An 18,318-nucleotide genomic window follows, 5' to 3' on the forward strand; every position below is an offset into this window, starting at 1 on the left:
GGGTTGTGTAGATATGATAAGTCCTATAGGAAAGAATGCCAACCCCCTCAAATAGTGAGTGAATTATCCAAATAATTACTAAATTTTGTAAAATGCTTCCACGGAGTCACTAAATTTTAAAAATCATTCAATTCATCACTGAACTTTAAAAATCACCCAATTCATCACTGAATTTGTAAAAGGTTTTCACGGGATCACTGAATGAATTTGGTGATTTTTAAAGTTCAATGATTCCGTACAAACTTTTTGTAAAGTTCAGTGACCATTTGGGTAATTCACTACTCAAAATGGTCCTATTGATGGAGTAATTGCAGAAGGATGTGTTTTTTTATTTCATCAGCCCCAACAACCTTCCTAGCCTCTCATTATTTGCAGAGGTGGAAAAACAGTTTTTTTTTTCCCGAGAAACGCCGAACACGCCTTATGAGGTCAGCTAATTATTTATACACTTTTAGTAGTTACCACCATTTCTGTCGTGCATAATATTTGTTCTTAGAGATGTTTTCTCGCAGTCGCAGATTATCCTTATTAGATTAATTCTAGATTCATCCGGTACTATCGAGTTACACTTAGAAGTATACTTTTTCTTCTCCTCCCAAAAAAAAAAATAATAATAATAATAAAAAATTAAAAATATTGTCGTGTGTGCATTTATATATTTTAGTTATGTTGTCTCTTCGTCCAGCCATATGTAATGCTTTTCATTGCTCTGAATTATATATTTATTTATTTATTATTATTATTAGTATTAACTTTAATTAAAAATTGTAAAGTTGGTTAAACTCTACTGTGATGATGTACTATAGGGAAGTCCTACGAAAAAATAGCTTGATACCATGATTATAAAAAGCTTAGCACCTCTCATTCTTATTCATTTATTGACGAAAAAAATTAAAAATCAAAAGGTCGACTTATTCAAAACCAATTATGATATTCCTTCTCTCACACTTAGACTTCAGAAAGCACCATTCTTATAGGATAAACATGATTTCACATCTTTTTAAATTGAAATAACATGTTCAGTGAGGGGAGAGGAAATGTTCTTTTTTTTTTTAGTATACTCTTGACAACATGTCCAAAAAAGATGGGTTGAAGCTTGTAGCTCAAAGGATTAGAACACATGACTACAAACCATTGTATCAAGGGTTTGAATTCCTCCTCACCTACAACCGACCCAAAAGGGAAGTATCTTTCCCTCGGGGGGTTAAAAATCATGATTGAGATAGCTGAGTTATGGAACTTGGACGTGTGTCATTGGAATGACACTTTATTTATTATTTATCATGAATGATGAAATCATTACAAATTGTTTTACGATTTGTAACTCTTCCTCAGACTTGGGCAAAATAGCAAAGCAAGTACAAGTATCAGTAGCATAACAAAAATGTCCTCCTCGTCATTAATATGTTTGCTTGCTGGGACTTTAGGCAATGCTTGCAAAAGTCGATATGAAGAATGAAAATACTAAGAACATTCACAAGAAATAGTCAAGAGGACAATTAATGTAATAAAATGTAATTAACTATAACTGAAAATTACAAAATTTTGATATACTGGTAGAACTGTCGGACTCTATCGACTTATTCACACTGCGATACATTTTCAGTGCCATGTAGCTAGACCATTGATCTCATCCCTTAACCAGGGGCGAAGAAAGGAAATGAAAAACTAAAACTCGGGTTATAAAATGAAGAAAAGACCAATTAAGAGAAAACAAGATTAACAAATAACAACAACTAGAGGTAAGAAATTTGTGAGCAAACAATGAAATGTAGATGAGGTAAAATGCACAGAGACTAGGCAAGACACTCTGCTTGGCCGACACTACTGATCTTCTGACATTCCATATGTGCAATTTTTAGAGCTACATTACATAAACAGAATCTAGCAGCCAAAGTAGCTAAATAATAAGAAAAAGCATTCTAACTCGTTGGCTTTCGACCTATTGTTTCCATAGCAGGGCAATATCAATGGCATGATTCTATTAAGGGAACCGTCCCTCCGGCCTGCAGGATTTGCCGCTCCAGCTGCATTTAACACAGGTAAGTTCAAAAGCAGATTCGAAAACCTCCTTGGTCAAACATGTGGATAAATTATCAATACTGGACTAGACAGACCAGGAAAACCTTGAAAATTGTTTGAGCAGCATCTGGCTTTAAGTTGACAAGGCAACCCCTCAACTTTTATCAAGACTCAAAAAACCAAAGACTGTAAGGTAATAATATCACCATCCATTGAATTATTCTTATCTCGACTTCTTTCTTTAAGTTTATCGATACTTCTGTAACGACTTAACCTACACAAGACTCCTTTTCTATATATCATACTAATTTTGTATGCAGATGCTTGAATAACCGCGATTGACAAATTCCGGTTTATTATTGTTAAATTTGCTTCTAATTTATGGTTTAACTTTCAGAATGAATTCATTTTAGATATATAAAAAAAAGTTCACCATGAAGTAATACTTACCCTTGACAAAGTTTCCAGCTTGCTCTTCACGAGATAGAATTCTTGTTTTACCAAGTTGAGATATCTCAAGCACCTGCATCAAAATTCCTTTGTTTAGCCAATACAACATTCTACAATATGAGAAATGATTTCTAAGCACCGATTGTGTTGTTTCAGAAAAAAACTGTCAGGAATATAACTATGCTATCATAAAAGCATGTTTGGCTAAGATTAAAAAGTTCACTTATAAGTAAATAAGTGGATTTTTAAAATAAATGAGTTTTTTTATTGGTTAAAGTAGGAAATAAATTACTTATTTTGCAAGTAAAGCAAGAGTTTCTTTCCAAACAAATAAGTTTTTGTACTTAAAAGAAAGGAAAATGTAACATATCCAGATACGTTTGGCAAAAAAGCTTAACATAAGAGTAACTTTTACTTGCTTTTAAGCTCTGCCGAACATGCTTGGAGTCTCCTATAGACACGAAAAAGGTTGGAGACAAAATAAAATGATATCGTACATCTCTACCCCCAATAATTTTAATTTGCTGACTATAATTGTGAGTGGTGAAAATTGAAGTAACTAGGAAAACACATCACGACTATTTCCATATTTGATAATCACAATCAATGTTTAGAAAGGCTTAATCACAAACAACCAAAATCGATCAAAATAATACAACGGTTTTAAATAGTCTCAATGCGTATCCAAAAGTTCTGTTTTCATCCAGTTCCACGCACTCTTCAATTTTCTTAGTTTGAACTATATGAAATTTACCATTTTGATTCAGATGAAAAAGAGTTGACTCAAAATGGACACTGTTGATCCAGTTCCTTCCGGAGGTTTTAGAAGTCATGATTTTGTGTAATTGCTAAACTTTGATCTTTTCTGCTTCGCGGACATGGTTTAGCACTGCAAATGGGATTTGATGCTTTTAGTATGGACATTTTTCTTCTTGATAGAACTAAATATTGAAGATTTTTCTAAAAACCAAATGCCATGATCCATTTTCAGTGCAACTCAATAAAACATATGGCCACTTCCAAGTTCATATTAAGTGAACATTGCAATTTTCCAACTAAGCATCCAAAATAATACAAAGAGAACATGGCAGTGAAAATTTATGTTCGCATTCACTTTGGATAGGATGTGCACCAACAATCAAGTCGAATATGAAGCTTTAATCGTGGGTTTAGAATTAATGATAGATATGGAGATAAAGAATGTGATTGTTAGAGGCGATTCTCAATTGGTAATTCACCAATTGATCGGTGATTTTAAGTGCCAAAGTGATTCCATCATAAGTCAATATGAAATCGCCCAAGAATTGTTGGAAGAATTCGACCAAGTAGAGTTTCAATGTGTTAATAGGGTATATAATGACAGAGCAAATGAGTTGGCCCAGATGGCTTCAGGGTATTCAAAGGCTTTAAATTGAAAATCTACTTGTGAATATGGAGTAATATTATCTGTGGTCCAAAGAAGGGCGAGAAGAATTGAAATTTATTGCATACAAGATGGAGATGCAATAGATTGGAGGGCGGAGATTAATAGGTTCCTTAAAGAACCTAATAAAGGAGGTAGTAGATTTCCAATTTAAAGGTTCAGGATAAAGGTCCAAACAAGATTATTGATAAATGCAGTGGAAGCTCACGAATACAGTAACATCATCGCCCAAACTTGCAAGACGCCCAAAATCTGAGTGAATGGAGTGCCTTACGGTCACCTGGAGCGATAACCCCGTTCTCGCCCAAACCTTCAAATCGCCCAGGATCTTAGCAAACATAAAATATGATAGTTATCCACAATAGCAGTTATTGAGTAATCTTATCACATTCCACGATTCAAGGAGTCCAGTGGAAGGCGGTTGAACGACAAAGAGTAATGGCAGCAGTTAGAGACGGCAGTTCCACAATAAGTTAGCCACCATAAAGAAAGTGGATAGTTATAAAGCGATCAAACAGTTTTCAAGCGATTTGTCACGAGAAAATCATCAAGGAAATATAAAAAGAAAGAGAAGATATAGAGGAAGAAAAGAATCAAACACTCTCAAACAGAGAATATATAATTTTAATTTCTTAACTTAAATTTAAACACTTCTTTTAGTACTCGTGTGCTTGCGCCCCTTGGAGGCATTCAGTTTATTTTCAATTGTAAATCCTCACCAATAAAACACCCATTTTTGAGATTTTGTTTCAAGAGGTCTGTTCCTTACACAATCGTCTGATCCCTTTTTTAATTGTTAACGACTACCCGCGCAAAACAGAGATCATTGGCGAGAATTGAAATCTGTATTTATTTTTGCTATACATGTTTAAGTAAATTCTCAACAGGTTGGTGAGTGGGAATGTGAATAAGTTGCCCGAAATGGAGTCGGTGAACTGGTTTATACTGAGGTCAAGGTAGCTTAGCTGGCCCAGACGGCTCAACAGCCGGTCAACTGGGCCACTCAGTCTGTTCCATGATAATGAGAGGTACTGGAGTCGTGGGGGTGGGCTCAATGGGGAAATGGAACTGGAGTGATCGTTTTGTGCTTGAGATCGAGCCAGGTTAGGGTTTGGGAAACAAACGGCGGGACTAAACCGGACAGCTTGTTGTGACATAGAATGACATTTGACAAAGACGGTAGAGCACCGTTGGACCATGGAATGCTACCGAAAAACTGATTGAAGCTAAGATCAAGCGTTTGTATCCTCAAAGCTCGCCCATAGTCGCCGAAATACCACCGGAGATGAAGTTCCTGCTGACGGCAAGAAACCTGAGATTTTTCAACTGAGACAGAGTTTGAGGCAGAGAGCTGATGATTCGACCTGGAACTATAATAAACTCTGTAAGAGCTGACAGTTTTTCAATCGCCGGGTCTATCCAACCCGTTAAACCTGTAGACCCAGCTAGTAGATCACCAAGGTTCAGAGCAATCACTCTATCTCCATCACAATACACACCAGCAAAATTGCATGGATCCGCAGTGAAATCCCACGAAGCAAAATAAATTCGACCCGGGCAAATCATCCAAACTCTTCCGGATCGACTGCAATGCCATGAAATCAATGGGGTCCAACACTGTACCCAGCGGAAAATTACTTTCCCAATTGACGAAAATGAGATGAATCCAATATATTAACGTATAATCTTTCCTTGTCCTCAATGGACACCACATTTTAGGGGTGTAATTGATAGAAAAAAATTTATATATACAAAAGGGATTATAAATGGAAGTTTGAAAAATCAAGAGAATTGCATCGATTTTCTTGATGTTGGGCTTGTGGGAGAAGGAAGAGAAAATTGAGAATGCAATGACTGCGGCAAGTACAAAGAGTGTAATATGGGATTTAGTTTGTTTATCAAGGGAGGTTCTGTTGGATAAACTGTTGTCCGAGTCTGAGGTTTTTGGCGCAGGAGATTGTTGGGTTTGGATTTCACAGTGCCATTTTCAACTCTACACCAAAATTTACATCAAAATTTGCACCAAACTACAAATCATATCCAACCATTATATCAAAATTTACACCAAATGTACATTTTTAATCATTTTATTTTCTTTTTTTATTCCAGATAATTTATTTATTTGTTTTACAAATACAAAAATTACTAAATAAATAATTAAAATATTAAATTAATTAATAAATATAGAAAACATATTACAATTAGTAGAAATACTAAAAAAAAATGAAAATATTAAATAATGTCTTTAAAAAAAGTGCAATACATTTTGAATTTGGATATTATGTTATTACGAAGTCAAAATATTATTGCAATTTAATTCTCAAAATTCGTATATTCTTTCCACAAATGATCGATTAATGCGTTTCAAAGTGCAATGTGAGCCTCTTTATCCTTATTTTAATTAATTCCTTAATTATTATTTCTTACATTTAAAATTTATTTTAAATAATAATAATAATAATAATAATAATAATAATAATGTATTAGAAAATATATAACACAAATGACCCGAATATCCTTCATCAATCACTAACAAATGGAAAAAGGGGCAAATATGACTTTGCAGCATTTGCACTAAAATGGTGCAAACTTTAGTGCCACATTGAAGTGCTTTTGCATCAAATTTTGATTTTGATGCACCATTGGAGACGACCTTAGACAAGGACACCGTGACATTTAGTTGTTGCCACCCCATATTTTTTATAAATAAATATTTTTTTTATTGAATTATTGAAATTTTGATTGAAAGTTGAGTGATTTGTAACTGTACTATATTGATACCACGTAAGAGGTCAAAGAAGGGCAAAGTGGGAAGAGAAAAAAGGCAGTTTGGGACGAAATGGTGACAGCTGAAGCCTGGTGGTACGATCAAGTTTTAGTGCTTTCGCGTCCAAACTACTACTCCCATTTGTCTCAAATATAAGACTTGTTTGATACTGATTATGAGAATTAATTTTTTGATCGTTAGAGAGAAAAGTTGATTTCACCTGTGAGTGAAGATGTCAAAAATAACGATTGGAATAGTAAAATAACGGTCAAAAAATCAAATTTTTGGATTAAAATTGCTAGGGCATAGTCAATTATTGCACGTCAACAAGAAGTCAATTCTGAATTTGAGTGATATTTCAGAGCCTGTTTGATTTAGATTAAAATTTGATTTTAATTTAAGTCAAAATCAAACAATCAATATCAATCACATTTTTTATGGCTCCCACAATTTTTTAACCATACATTCCAAAAACTCTTATCACAATTAGAGATGACAAAAAAATTCGTTCAACCCAATACTCGTGGAGCCTCACCACGAATGGAACAGGTAATACTCGCCTAATCGGATACATGTTATGAGTATGAGGTGAGAGTTATTGCCTCGAAGCGGGTATAAGATGGGTACGGAAAACCATTACCCACCCAATTTAATATTAATTTCAAATTTAAGTTTTTATCAAACAAAAATAATAAATTCATCATTCTTTTTAAAGAGAACATAAGTTTTTTAACAAATTAGTAAAAAAGTAATATTATTTACTAATTAAGGACAAAAAAATAAAAGCAAAAAATAAAAAAATAAAAAGAAAAAAATGGGGCAGGAGACTTGCCCCGTCCCGTCCCGCTTTAACTGGATATGGGTATAGGATAAGATAACAAAAATACCAGATGGGACGGGGGTGGCAATGGCCGACCTGTTCCATACCCGCCACGTTGCCATTCCTAATCACAAACTACTAAACAAAATCTAATTTTAATCCCCACTAAACACACTAATTCATCTCATAAAAATCGGTTCAAACCTTCATTGAGTTTCGCCCAAGTTTCAGCTTGATTATGAATAGATTGCACAGGCTCCCGCACATAAATAGCGATAATAACCCTATGAAGACTCGTAGGAATAGGTATGACCGTCTACTTGAATTTAATTAGAAGAATTGTATATGTTATGATCAATTGAGAACAAGTCGACTACAATTACAAATTGTTTATTCATTAATATTTTTTATATCAATCCTTTTATAGTTTTTATAATCGATCTCCAGACCCTTTTTAACTTGCTTCCAACCTTAATTGAGATTTGCACAATTCAAGAATTTTATAGTGACGTTTATTTTGTAGAGAGTTTCTATCAATTACATTTTGATTTAAGCCCAAATTGGAGTAATCATATTGCTTTAGCATTTGGGTTGTGTAGATATGATAAGTCCTATAGGAAAGAATGCCAACCCCCTCAAATAGTGAGTGAATTATCCAAATAATTACTAAACTTTGTAAAATGCTTCCACGGAGTCACTAAACTTTAAAAATCACTCAACTCATCACTGAATTTGTAAAAGGTTTTTACGGGATCACTGAATGAATTTGGTACTTTTTAAAGTTCAATGATTCCGTACAAACTTTTTGTAAAGTTCAGTGAACATTTAGATAATTCACTACTAAAAATGGTGCTATTGATGGAGTAATTGCAGAAGGATGTGTTTTTTTATTTCACCAGCCCCAACAACCTTCCTAGCCTCTCATTATTTGCAGAGGTGGAAAAATAGTTTTTTTTTTTTTTTTTTTTTCCCGAGAAACGCCGAACACGCCTTATAAGGTCAGCTAATTATTTATACACTTTTAGTAGTTACCACCATTTCTGTCGTGCATAATATTTGTTCTTAGAGATGTTTTCTCGCAGTCGCAGATTATCCTTATTAGATTAATTCTAGATTCATCCGGTACTATCGAGTTACACTTAGAAGTATACTTTTTCTTCTCCTCCCAAAAAAAAAAATAATAATAATAATAAAAAATTAAAAATATTGTCGTGTGTGCATTTATATATTTTAGTTATGTTGTCTCTTCGTCCAGCCATATGTAATGCTTTTCATTGCTCTGAATTATATATTTATTTATTTATTATTATTATTAGTATTAACTTTAATTAAAAATTGTAAAGTTGGTTAAACTCTACTGTGATGATGTACTATAGGGAAGTCCTACGAAAAAATAGCTTGATACCATGATTATAAAAAGCTTAGCACCTCTCATTCTTATTCATTTATTGACGAAAAAAATTAAAAATCAAAAGGTCGACTTATTCAAAACCAATTATGATATTCCTTCTCTCACACTTAGACTTCGGAAAGCACCATTCTTATAGGATAAACGCGATTTCACATCTTTTTAAATTGAAATAACATGTTTAGTGAGGGGAGAGGAAATGTTCCTTTTTTTTTAGGATACTCTTGACAGCAGTACCAAAAAAGATGGGTTGAAGCTTGTAGCTCAAAGGATTAGAACACATGACTACAAACCATTGTATCAAGGGTTTGAATTCCTCCTCACCTACAACCGACCCAAAAGGGAAGTATCTTTCCCTCGGGGGGTTAAAAATCATGATTGAGATAGCTGAGTTATGGAACTTGGACGTGTGTCATTGGAATGACACTTTATTTATTATTTATCATGAATGATGAAATCATTACAAATTGTTTTACGATTTGTAACTCTTCCTCAGACTTGGGCAAAATAGCAAAGCAAGTACAAGTATCAGTAGCATAACAAAAATGTCCTCCTCGTCATTAATATGTTTGCTTGCTGGGACTTTAGGCAATGCTTGCAAAAGTCGATATGAAGAATGAAAATACTAAGAACATTCACAAGAAATAGTCAAGAGGACAATTAATGTAATAAAATGTAATTAACTATAACTGAAAATTACAAAATTTTGATATACTGGTAGAACTGTCGGACTCTATCGACTTATTCACACTGCGATACATTTTCAGTGCCATGTAGCTAGACCATTGATCTCATCCCTTAACCAGGGGCGAAGAAAGGAAATGAAAAACTAAAACTCGGGTTATAAAATGAAGAAAAGACCAATTAAGAGAAAACAAGATTAACAAATAACAACTAGATGTAAGTAATTTGTGAGCAAACAATGAAATGTAGATGAGGTAAAATGCAAAGAGACTAGGCAAGACACTCTGCTCGGCCGACACTACTTATCTTCTGACATTCCATATGTGCAATTTTTAGAGCTACATTACATATAACAGAATCTAGCAGCCAAAGTAGCTAAATAATAAGAAAAAGCATTCTAACTCGTGGCTTTCAACCTACTGTTTCCATAGCAGGGCAATATCAATGGCATGATTCTATTAAGGGAACCGTCCCTCCTGCCTGCAGGATTTGCCGCTCCAGCTGCATTTAACACAGGTAAGTTCAAAAGCAGATTCGAAAACCTCCTTGGTCAAACATGTGGATAAATTATCAATACTGGACTAGACAGACCAGGAAAACCTTGAAAATTGTTTGAGCAGCATCTGGCTTTAAGTTGACAAGGCAACCCCTCAACTTTTATCAAGACTCAAAAAAACAAAGACTGTAAGGTAATAATATCGCCATCCATTGAATGATTCTTATCTCGACTTCTTTCTTTAAGTTTATCGATACTTCTGTAACGACTTAACCTACACAAGACTCCTTTTCTATATATCATACTAATTTTGTATGCAGATGCTTGAATAACCGCGATTGACAAATTCCGGTTTATTATTGTTAAATTTGCTTATAATTTATGGTTTAACTTTCAGAATGAATTCATTTTAGATATATAAAAAAAAGTTCACCATGAAGTAATACTTACCCTTGACAAAGTTTCCAGCTTGCTCTTCACGAGATAGAATTCTTGTTTTACCAAGTTGAGATATCTCAAGCACCTGCATCAAAATTCCTTTGTTTAGCCAATACAACATTCTACAATATGAGAAATGATTTCTAAGCACCGATTGTGTTGTTTCAGAAAAAAACTGTCAGGAATATAACTATGCTATCATAAAAGCATGTTTGGCTAAGATTAAAAAGTTCACTTATAAGTAAATAAGTGGATTTTTAAAATAAATGAGTTTTTTTATTGGTTAACGTAGGAAATAAATTACTTATTTTGCAAGTAAAGCAAGAGTTTCTTTCCAAACAAATAAGTTTTTGTACTTAAAAGAAAGGAAAATGTAACATATCCAGATACGTTTGGCAAAAAAGCTTAACATAAGAGTAACTTTTACTTGCTTTTAAGCTCTGCCGAACATGCTTGGAGTCTCCTATAGACACGAAAAAGGTTGGAGACAAAATAAAATGATATCGTACATCTCTACCCCCAATAATTTTAATTTGCTGACTATAATTGTGAGTGGTGAAAATTGAAGTAACTAGGAAAACACATCACGACTATTTCCATATTTGATAATCACAATCAATGTTTAGAAAGGCTTAATCACAAACAACCAAAATCGATCAAAATAATACAACGGTTTTAAATAGTCTCAATGCGTATCCAAAAGTTCTGTTTTCATCCAGTTCCACGCACTCTTCAATTTTCTTAGTTTGAACTATATGAAATTTACCATTTTGATTCAGATGAAAAAGAGTTGACTCAAAATGGACACTGTTGATCCAGTTCCTTCCGGAGGTTTTAGAAGTCATGATTTTGTGTAATTGATAAACTTTGATCTTTTCTGATTCGCGGACGCGGTTTAGCACTGCAAATGGGATTTGATGCTTTTAGTATGTACATTTTTCTTGTTAGAACTAAATATTGAAGAATTTTCAAAATACCAAGTGCCATGTTCCATTTTCAGTGCAACTCAATAAAACTTATGGCCACTTCCAAGTTCATATTAAGTGAACACTGCAATTTTCCAACTAAGCATCCAAAATAATACAAAGAGAACATGGCAGTGAAAATTTATGTCATATCATAGAGACCAGCCGAGCCTTACAGATTAATTATTTCATAATGCTTACTCCAAATAGCACTTATATAAACGTCTATGAAGTGAAAGTACGGAACACAATTATGAATTCAGTCGACTCACCCGTCAAGATTCTTATCCTCACAAAAGTTTCTGAAGGCAGCACACGCATTCTTAACTCTTTGTGCACCTACGCTGTTATGTCAACAAAACACAGACAAAATTTACAAAGAAGAAAAACTCAAAACAAAAAATTAATTTTCTGACCAAATTATTCACTGCCAATTAAAACCTCATCCAGATCTTAATGTACTTCCTCTTAACAAAACACTAGCTTTCTTATTGGCTACTTGGCATTATTGCATATGTAAATAACTTAAAATGAGTAAATTAAACCACAAAGTATCAAAATTCTGGAATTTAGTTAATGAAACAGTAAAAAATATCAAGCAAAAATTACCAAAGAAATAGCTTATTCTTCCACTAAATATGCAGAATTAAAAACTGATACCTGGAGCTGCTACCCTTGAACTGGTGGACATAGCCATCAACCTTCTTAAAATCTACAACCTGCTGTTGACTATATAGTTGAAATAAAATTAAGAAAAAGGAAAAAAAATTAAAATCAATTAATAAATCTGGAACACAAAATAAAACCCAAAGTAGAGAAATTGAAACTGACAGAGAACAAGCCAAATCATTCAGAAGTTTTTCAGAATCCTCAAAGAAAATTGAAACCACTTCAACCACAAATTCTGGATTGCTTTCATCTTTTAATTTTTGCAGCTGTACATACTGATCGTCCAAATATCCCTTTTTTTAACACAAAAATAGAAAAACCCATGTAAAAAAAATGTCAAATTGAACAAATAAAAACAGCCCACTTGAAAATCTTTAATAAAAAGTTCTTGAGGAAAAAAAAAGAAGAAAAATTATCATAAAAGAAGTAATTACCTCACGAAACAGAGAAGTTGTGAAGTCAACATATTGTTTCTGCAACTGTCCCACAATTTCCATCTGCTTTAGCTTAGATTGTTCAGTTTTCTCGTACATGCAGCAGCTCAGAAATAGGGTCTTTTTGTTTGTTTCTCTGTCCTAAACGCCAAGTTTCAACTTGCAGATCTCATGTATGATATAGCCAAGTGAATGTACAATCATTTATTCCGTGTGTTCAGGAAAGAAAGTTGAAAAGGATTAGAATGGTATGAATTAACGGTGGGATTAATACCTAAGAATTGACTTGCCAGAGATTAGTGAAATTTTGTGGTGATTAAGGATTTTAAATATTTTTCCTTAAAACAGATAAGCCTGTCCAATCCACAACCTGTACTTTCCGTTTAATCTTTTGTCGAGAAGAACAATATTTTATTTCCTTATATAAAAAAACTTTCTTAAGCCAGTCTTTAACGGTAGAAAATTCACTGTCAACAGTCGAAATTCTGCTCTTAAGCGCTCCCAGACACGCGCAAACACGCAGGCCAAGTGTGTTATTAAAAATTTCGATCCATCGTCTCCACCCATGTTGTGTGTAGTAGGTAAAAAATTATGTGCGTGTATCCTGATCCTTAATTTTTGCCTTTTTCATTGACATGGACTGTTCCTTCAACTCATATTTTTGATATATTAGTCAAAATTGAAGGTGCATTGCACGTGATTCTAAAATACTTTATAAGTGGTATAAAAGTTATATTTGGTACCAATCTGTTGGAGGATTTGATGAATCTCGTACGAATTAAAGAAAATAAAATTTAATATAGAAATATAATAGAAGAAAATTGTATCCTCAAAATTCAAATTTTTTGTAATGATGAAATATCATAAATGAACAATCTTTTTATATTATATTTGATACATAAAAATTAATTGTTAATACATAAATTTAAACACCCATTAAAATTTCTAGATACATGAATATGAATTTATTCATCTATGATAACTCTAGATTTATGTAATTTAAGATTTATCAAATGAAAATTCATTAAATCTAAGTTAATGTGAATGTTAATTAATTAAGAATTAATAAAACAAAATTCATAAATGACAATAATTGTGTAGTATTTAATACATATTGAAAAACAAAAAAAAATAAGATATTATTAAAATAATTGAATTGTAAGGGGTTAAAATCGTTTAAAAAATGATTCTCCCTTGATATGATATTTTAATATACTAGTCAAAATTGAAAGTGTATTGCACGTTATTTTAAAATACTTTATAAGTGATGTAAATTGGAGAATTTGATGAGTCTCAAACGAATTAAAAAAAATAAAATTTAACATAGAAATTTAAGAGAATAAAATTGTACTCTCAAAACTCAATTTTTACAATTCAAATTTTTGTAATGATGAAATACTATAAATGAGCAATATTTTTATATTACATTGGATACATAAAAATTAATTGTTAATACATAAATTTAAACACTCATTAAAATTTTTAGATACATGAATATGAATAAATTCATCTATGATAACTCTAAATTCATGTAATTCAAGAAAATTCATTAAATATGGGTTAATATTAATGTTAGTTAATTGAGAATTAATGACACAAATTTCATAAATTACAATAATTATGTAGTATTTATTACATATCGAAAAATGAAAAGTAAAGTATAATTGAAATAATTGAATTTTAGAGAGCTTAAAATCATCTGAAAAATGATTCTCTCTTAATGTGATATTTTAATATATTATAGATTATAGATTTATTTGACAAATAATCATAACCTTTAATTTAAGCCAATTCAATGTTCAGTATGTATTTCACTAAAATTATGGAAGAGTTTGTTATAACCATTTGAGATCCATAAAATATTGTGAGCTGAATTGACTTAAATTAAAATTGCGATTATTTGTCAAATAATTGTGTCAAATTTATGAGTAGGGTGAACAACTATGTTCTTTCTTTTATGTTTTTTATTTCTAAAATAGAATTTTCTATTTACAATTAATGATCTAGTGTTTATTCTTAAGTTATGGAATTTAATTTTCACTAAGAGTAATGGTATTTGTTGTAACTCATTATCGTAGTCGTTTGACGTGACATACATATGACAATTAATGATTTGATGCATGAGGCAGAAAAGCTATCACATTAATGCATCGAATCACTAATCATCACATGTATGCCACGTACGGCGATTACGGTAATAAGTTACTGTAAATAATATTACTCTATAAATAGCGAGCTATTAGTATGATTTTATCTAACTTCTAATAAAAATGGGAATGAAGGTCTACTATTCATGCAATAGTAAATGAATCAAATTTTACCATGCATGATGTTATTTTTTATTTTCCATTTTGTTTATGTCAAATAAATGTTCTTCTATACATCATCCCACTAGCATTAAAAAAATAATTATGTCAAACAAATGTTCTTCCATATATCATGCCACTAGCATTTAAAAAAAATTAGTAAATATAAATTGACATGAGCAAAAAAAAAAAAACAAAAAAAAAAACTCTCTTCGCACACGAGCTTTAAAAAATAAAAAATAAATAAAATCTCCGCACAGTGCGAAGAGATGACAAACCAAGTGCGGAGTAAAAAAGGAAGAAAAAACTCTCCGCATAGTGCGGAGAGTTGGCAAACTCTTAATATAGTGCGAAGTAAAAAAAAAACTCTCCGCACAGTGCGAAGATATGACATTCTGTGCGAACATTATTCTCACAAAGTGCGGACTTTCTGTACAATACGGAGTAAAAAAAGCCCCCAAAAAAAATACTTCGCACAATGCGGAGAGTTGGCAAACTCTTCGTACAGTACCAAGTTTAAAAAAAAAACTCTCCACACAGTGACTGTCACGTGCGTTGCACGAATTTTGTATTTATCGTATTTTATTAGTGTATGAATTTTAGTTTTTTTGAAAGTTTTTGAAGCAATATTTAGAAATATTTTCATGATATAAAAAAATAATTGTAAATTATTTTTATAATTGCATAGCAGTATTGTGTCATATAGAAAAAATATACTTATATATTTTATACTTGAATAAGAAATATACAAGATTATACAAATTATTTTGCTTGTATTCTTTGATAGTGTTGATATGATTGAGTTGAATATGAAAATTATATTTCTAACTTTTGTGTAATTCAATATTGAAAAATTGAAAATTGAGCACCATATTCATATGTATTTATATTTTGTGCTTCATATATATTGAATATTTTTTTTTCAGCTTTATTTTATGCTTATGCTGAAAAAATAAAAATCTGGAATTTTTTTTTTGAAATTCGATTTGGTAAGTGAATGTACAGTGTTCTGCATTTTCGGTATTTGTAAGTACAAAAATCGGTATATAAAAATATAATAAGCTACAAATACAGTAGGCAGCGAATACGGTAAGGTGAAAATAAGGTAAGTTGTTTGCAAATGCCGTAGACAGCATATACGGTAAGGTACAAATACGGTAGGCAACATATACGGTAAGCTACCTGTAAATACAGTAAGCTGTATATTTGGATTTATAATTTGTTATAAATGTATAAAATTTATTTAATATTGAATTTTTTAAGTATTAAATGTTGTAATTCAATATTATTTTCTTTTTTATAATTGTATTTTCGAGAATTAAAAAAAAAATGGTTATAAAATTGCTAATTTTTAAATGTGTTTTTTTGTTGAAAATAAAAATAATTTTTTATGTTATTTGTAAAAAAAAAATTATTGTAATTTTATTAACGTAGTAAGAAGATTTATTATGCATTTTTATTTTTTACATTTTGTAAAGAATTTACATTAGAGTGATTGACAAATATTCTTCCACACACGCATCATGCCAACAACATAATAAAAAAAATAATTTTAGTATATATAAACTCCATGAGACAAAAAAAATCTCTGCACATGGACAAAAAAAAAAAGACTCCGTAAAGTGTGGAGAGATGATAAACTATTTTTTCGCACAGTGTGAAGAGAAAAACAAAAACTCTCAAAACTTTATCTACAAGTTCCAAGAGGCCTTTTCTCAAATAATTTTTGAACAATGTATTGAATATTTTAATTCCTGGCCTACAACCAATAAAATATAATTTTATTGAAAATTGTATCCGCTTCTAATGTCCAAGAGCTGTTATCAAGCAAGTGTAAAATATTGAATTTTGGTGGTATCCTAGAGCCTCAATTTGTAAAAGTAATGCCATGGTACTATCAATATCCCCTTCTTTGCACAACTCACATATTGTTTCATTGTATGAATAACGAGAAAGCTCATTTTTAATACCGTAAATATGATTTGCATGCTCAGAAATTGAGCTGTGACTGAAATCTAAAGAAAACATAATTGATTTTGAGCCATGTTTTTCGACTCTATTTCGTTGTATATATGACAAATTTACAATCTTGAAATTTGACTTATAATTAAGGAATTTGAAAACAACTCTCCACACTGTGCGGAGAGTTTTTTCTCTTTGTACTGTGCGGAGAGCTGGTTTGTCATCTCTCCGCACTATGCAGAGAGTTTTTTTTTACTCCGTACTTTGCGAAGAGTTTGTCAACTCTCCATACATGGTTCAACTCTTTCTGCACTGTGCGGAGAGTTTTTTTCTCTCCGCATTTTTTTTACTCCACACATGGTTCAACTCTCTACGTACTGTGCGAAAAGGTTTGCCATGGTGCGGACCAACTTTTCGCACTGTGCGAAGAGATTAACTCTCTCCGCACAGTGCCTGTGTGGAGAGTTTTTTTTTACCTCGCACTGTGCGAAGAGTTTGCCAACTCTCTGCACATGGTTCAATTCTCTCCGCACTTTTTTTTATTTTTACTTCGCACTTAGTTCAACTCTCTCCGTACTGTACAGAGAGTTTTTTTTTTTCAATTTTACAATATTGAATTACACAAAATTTAGAAATATAATTTTCACATTCAATTCGATCATATCAACACTATCAAAGAATACAAGCAAAATAGTTTGTATATTTTTTATTCAAGTATGAAATATACAAGCATATTTTTTCTAGATAACATACTGTTATGCAAATGTAAAAATAATTTTCAATTATTTTCTTATATCATGGAAATATTTTTAGATATTGTTTTAAAAACTTTCCAAAAAAACTAAAATTCATACGTTAATAAAAATACGATAAATACAAAATTCGTACAACGCACGTGATAGCGACTAATATTATCATAAAAAGAGAGAAACGTTAGAAAAAATAGAATGTATGATTTTTCTTGTAAATTTTCTTTTATTATAATAACTTATTACATAACGTAATCTCATATTGAGACGACTCTCTAAAAATCTTGTATATTCTTTACTATCTATTTTTCTTTCTATAAATTGATTAAGAATAAAATTAAGATTTCTAATTCTCAACATTTATAATTGCTTATTACCATTATATCACTTTTTTTTATTTACATATTCTATAAACTCTCAAACATGCTTTAAATTTCTCGACTCAATGCAGAGAGTTTTACTTGGAGAAATAGAAGGAACCTGTATCATAGGTGTAAAATTTGAGAACATCCACTATGAATATTATATCACAGTTGGTATTCAAATATCGATCCATGAAATTTTAATGAATTTAAAAGAAATTGTATTAAGAAATACTTTAATTAAATACTTAAAGATGGAGTACACTAAAAAATTTCTATCTACACGCTTTTTCCACTAATAAATTCACATTTACGATATTACAAATGAACATATATATAAGTTATAACATAGACAGCAACTGT

At 31.5% G+C, this 18,318-nt stretch overlaps 1 protein-coding gene, 1 long non-coding RNA gene and 1 pseudogene across 4 annotated transcripts; all 3 read right to left on the minus strand.

Moving 5' to 3' along the window:
• Window positions 1–1,503: 1,503 nt before the first annotated feature.
• On the minus strand, window positions 1,504–2,424 carry LOC111388058. The gene is made up of 2 exons (XR_002701494.1): window positions 2,127–2,424; window positions 1,504–2,027 (listed from the first exon to the last, which is right to left on the minus strand). It is a non-coding gene; the product is annotated as an uncharacterized LOC111388058 (long non-coding RNA).
• Window positions 2,425–4,698: 2,274 nt separating this feature from the next.
• On the minus strand, window positions 4,699–5,609 carry LOC111388055 (annotated as a pseudogene).
• A 4,122-nt stretch (window positions 5,610–9,731) lies between these two features.
• Window positions 9,732–12,941, minus strand: LOC111388056 (histidine-containing phosphotransfer protein 1-like). Of its 3 annotated transcripts, XM_023012721.1 has the most exons (6): window positions 12,577–12,928; window positions 12,305–12,435; window positions 12,134–12,202; window positions 11,746–11,817; window positions 10,521–10,593; window positions 9,732–10,075 (listed from the first exon to the last, which is right to left on the minus strand). In XM_023012721.1, the coding sequence occupies exons 1-6, from the start codon at window positions 12,673–12,675 to the stop codon at window positions 10,016–10,018; spliced, it is 504 nt and encodes a 167-aa protein (XP_022868489.1). In that variant the 5' UTR covers window positions 12,676–12,928; the 3' UTR covers window positions 9,732–10,015. The 3 variants fall into 3 exon arrangements, with proteins under 3 accessions (XP_022868489.1, XP_022868488.1, XP_022868490.1); XM_023012720.1 differs by having other exon boundaries at window positions 12,134–12,435; window positions 12,577–12,941; XM_023012722.1 differs by lacking the exon at window positions 11,746–11,817 and having other exon boundaries at window positions 12,577–12,932.
• Window positions 12,942–18,318: the final 5,377 nt, after the last annotated feature.

Source organism: Olea europaea, unplaced genomic scaffold (assembly GCF_002742605.1).
Source record: "Olea europaea var. sylvestris unplaced genomic scaffold, O_europaea_v1 scaffold4505, whole genome shotgun sequence".
Lineage (NCBI taxonomy): Eukaryota > Viridiplantae > Streptophyta > Magnoliopsida > Lamiales > Oleaceae > Olea > Olea europaea.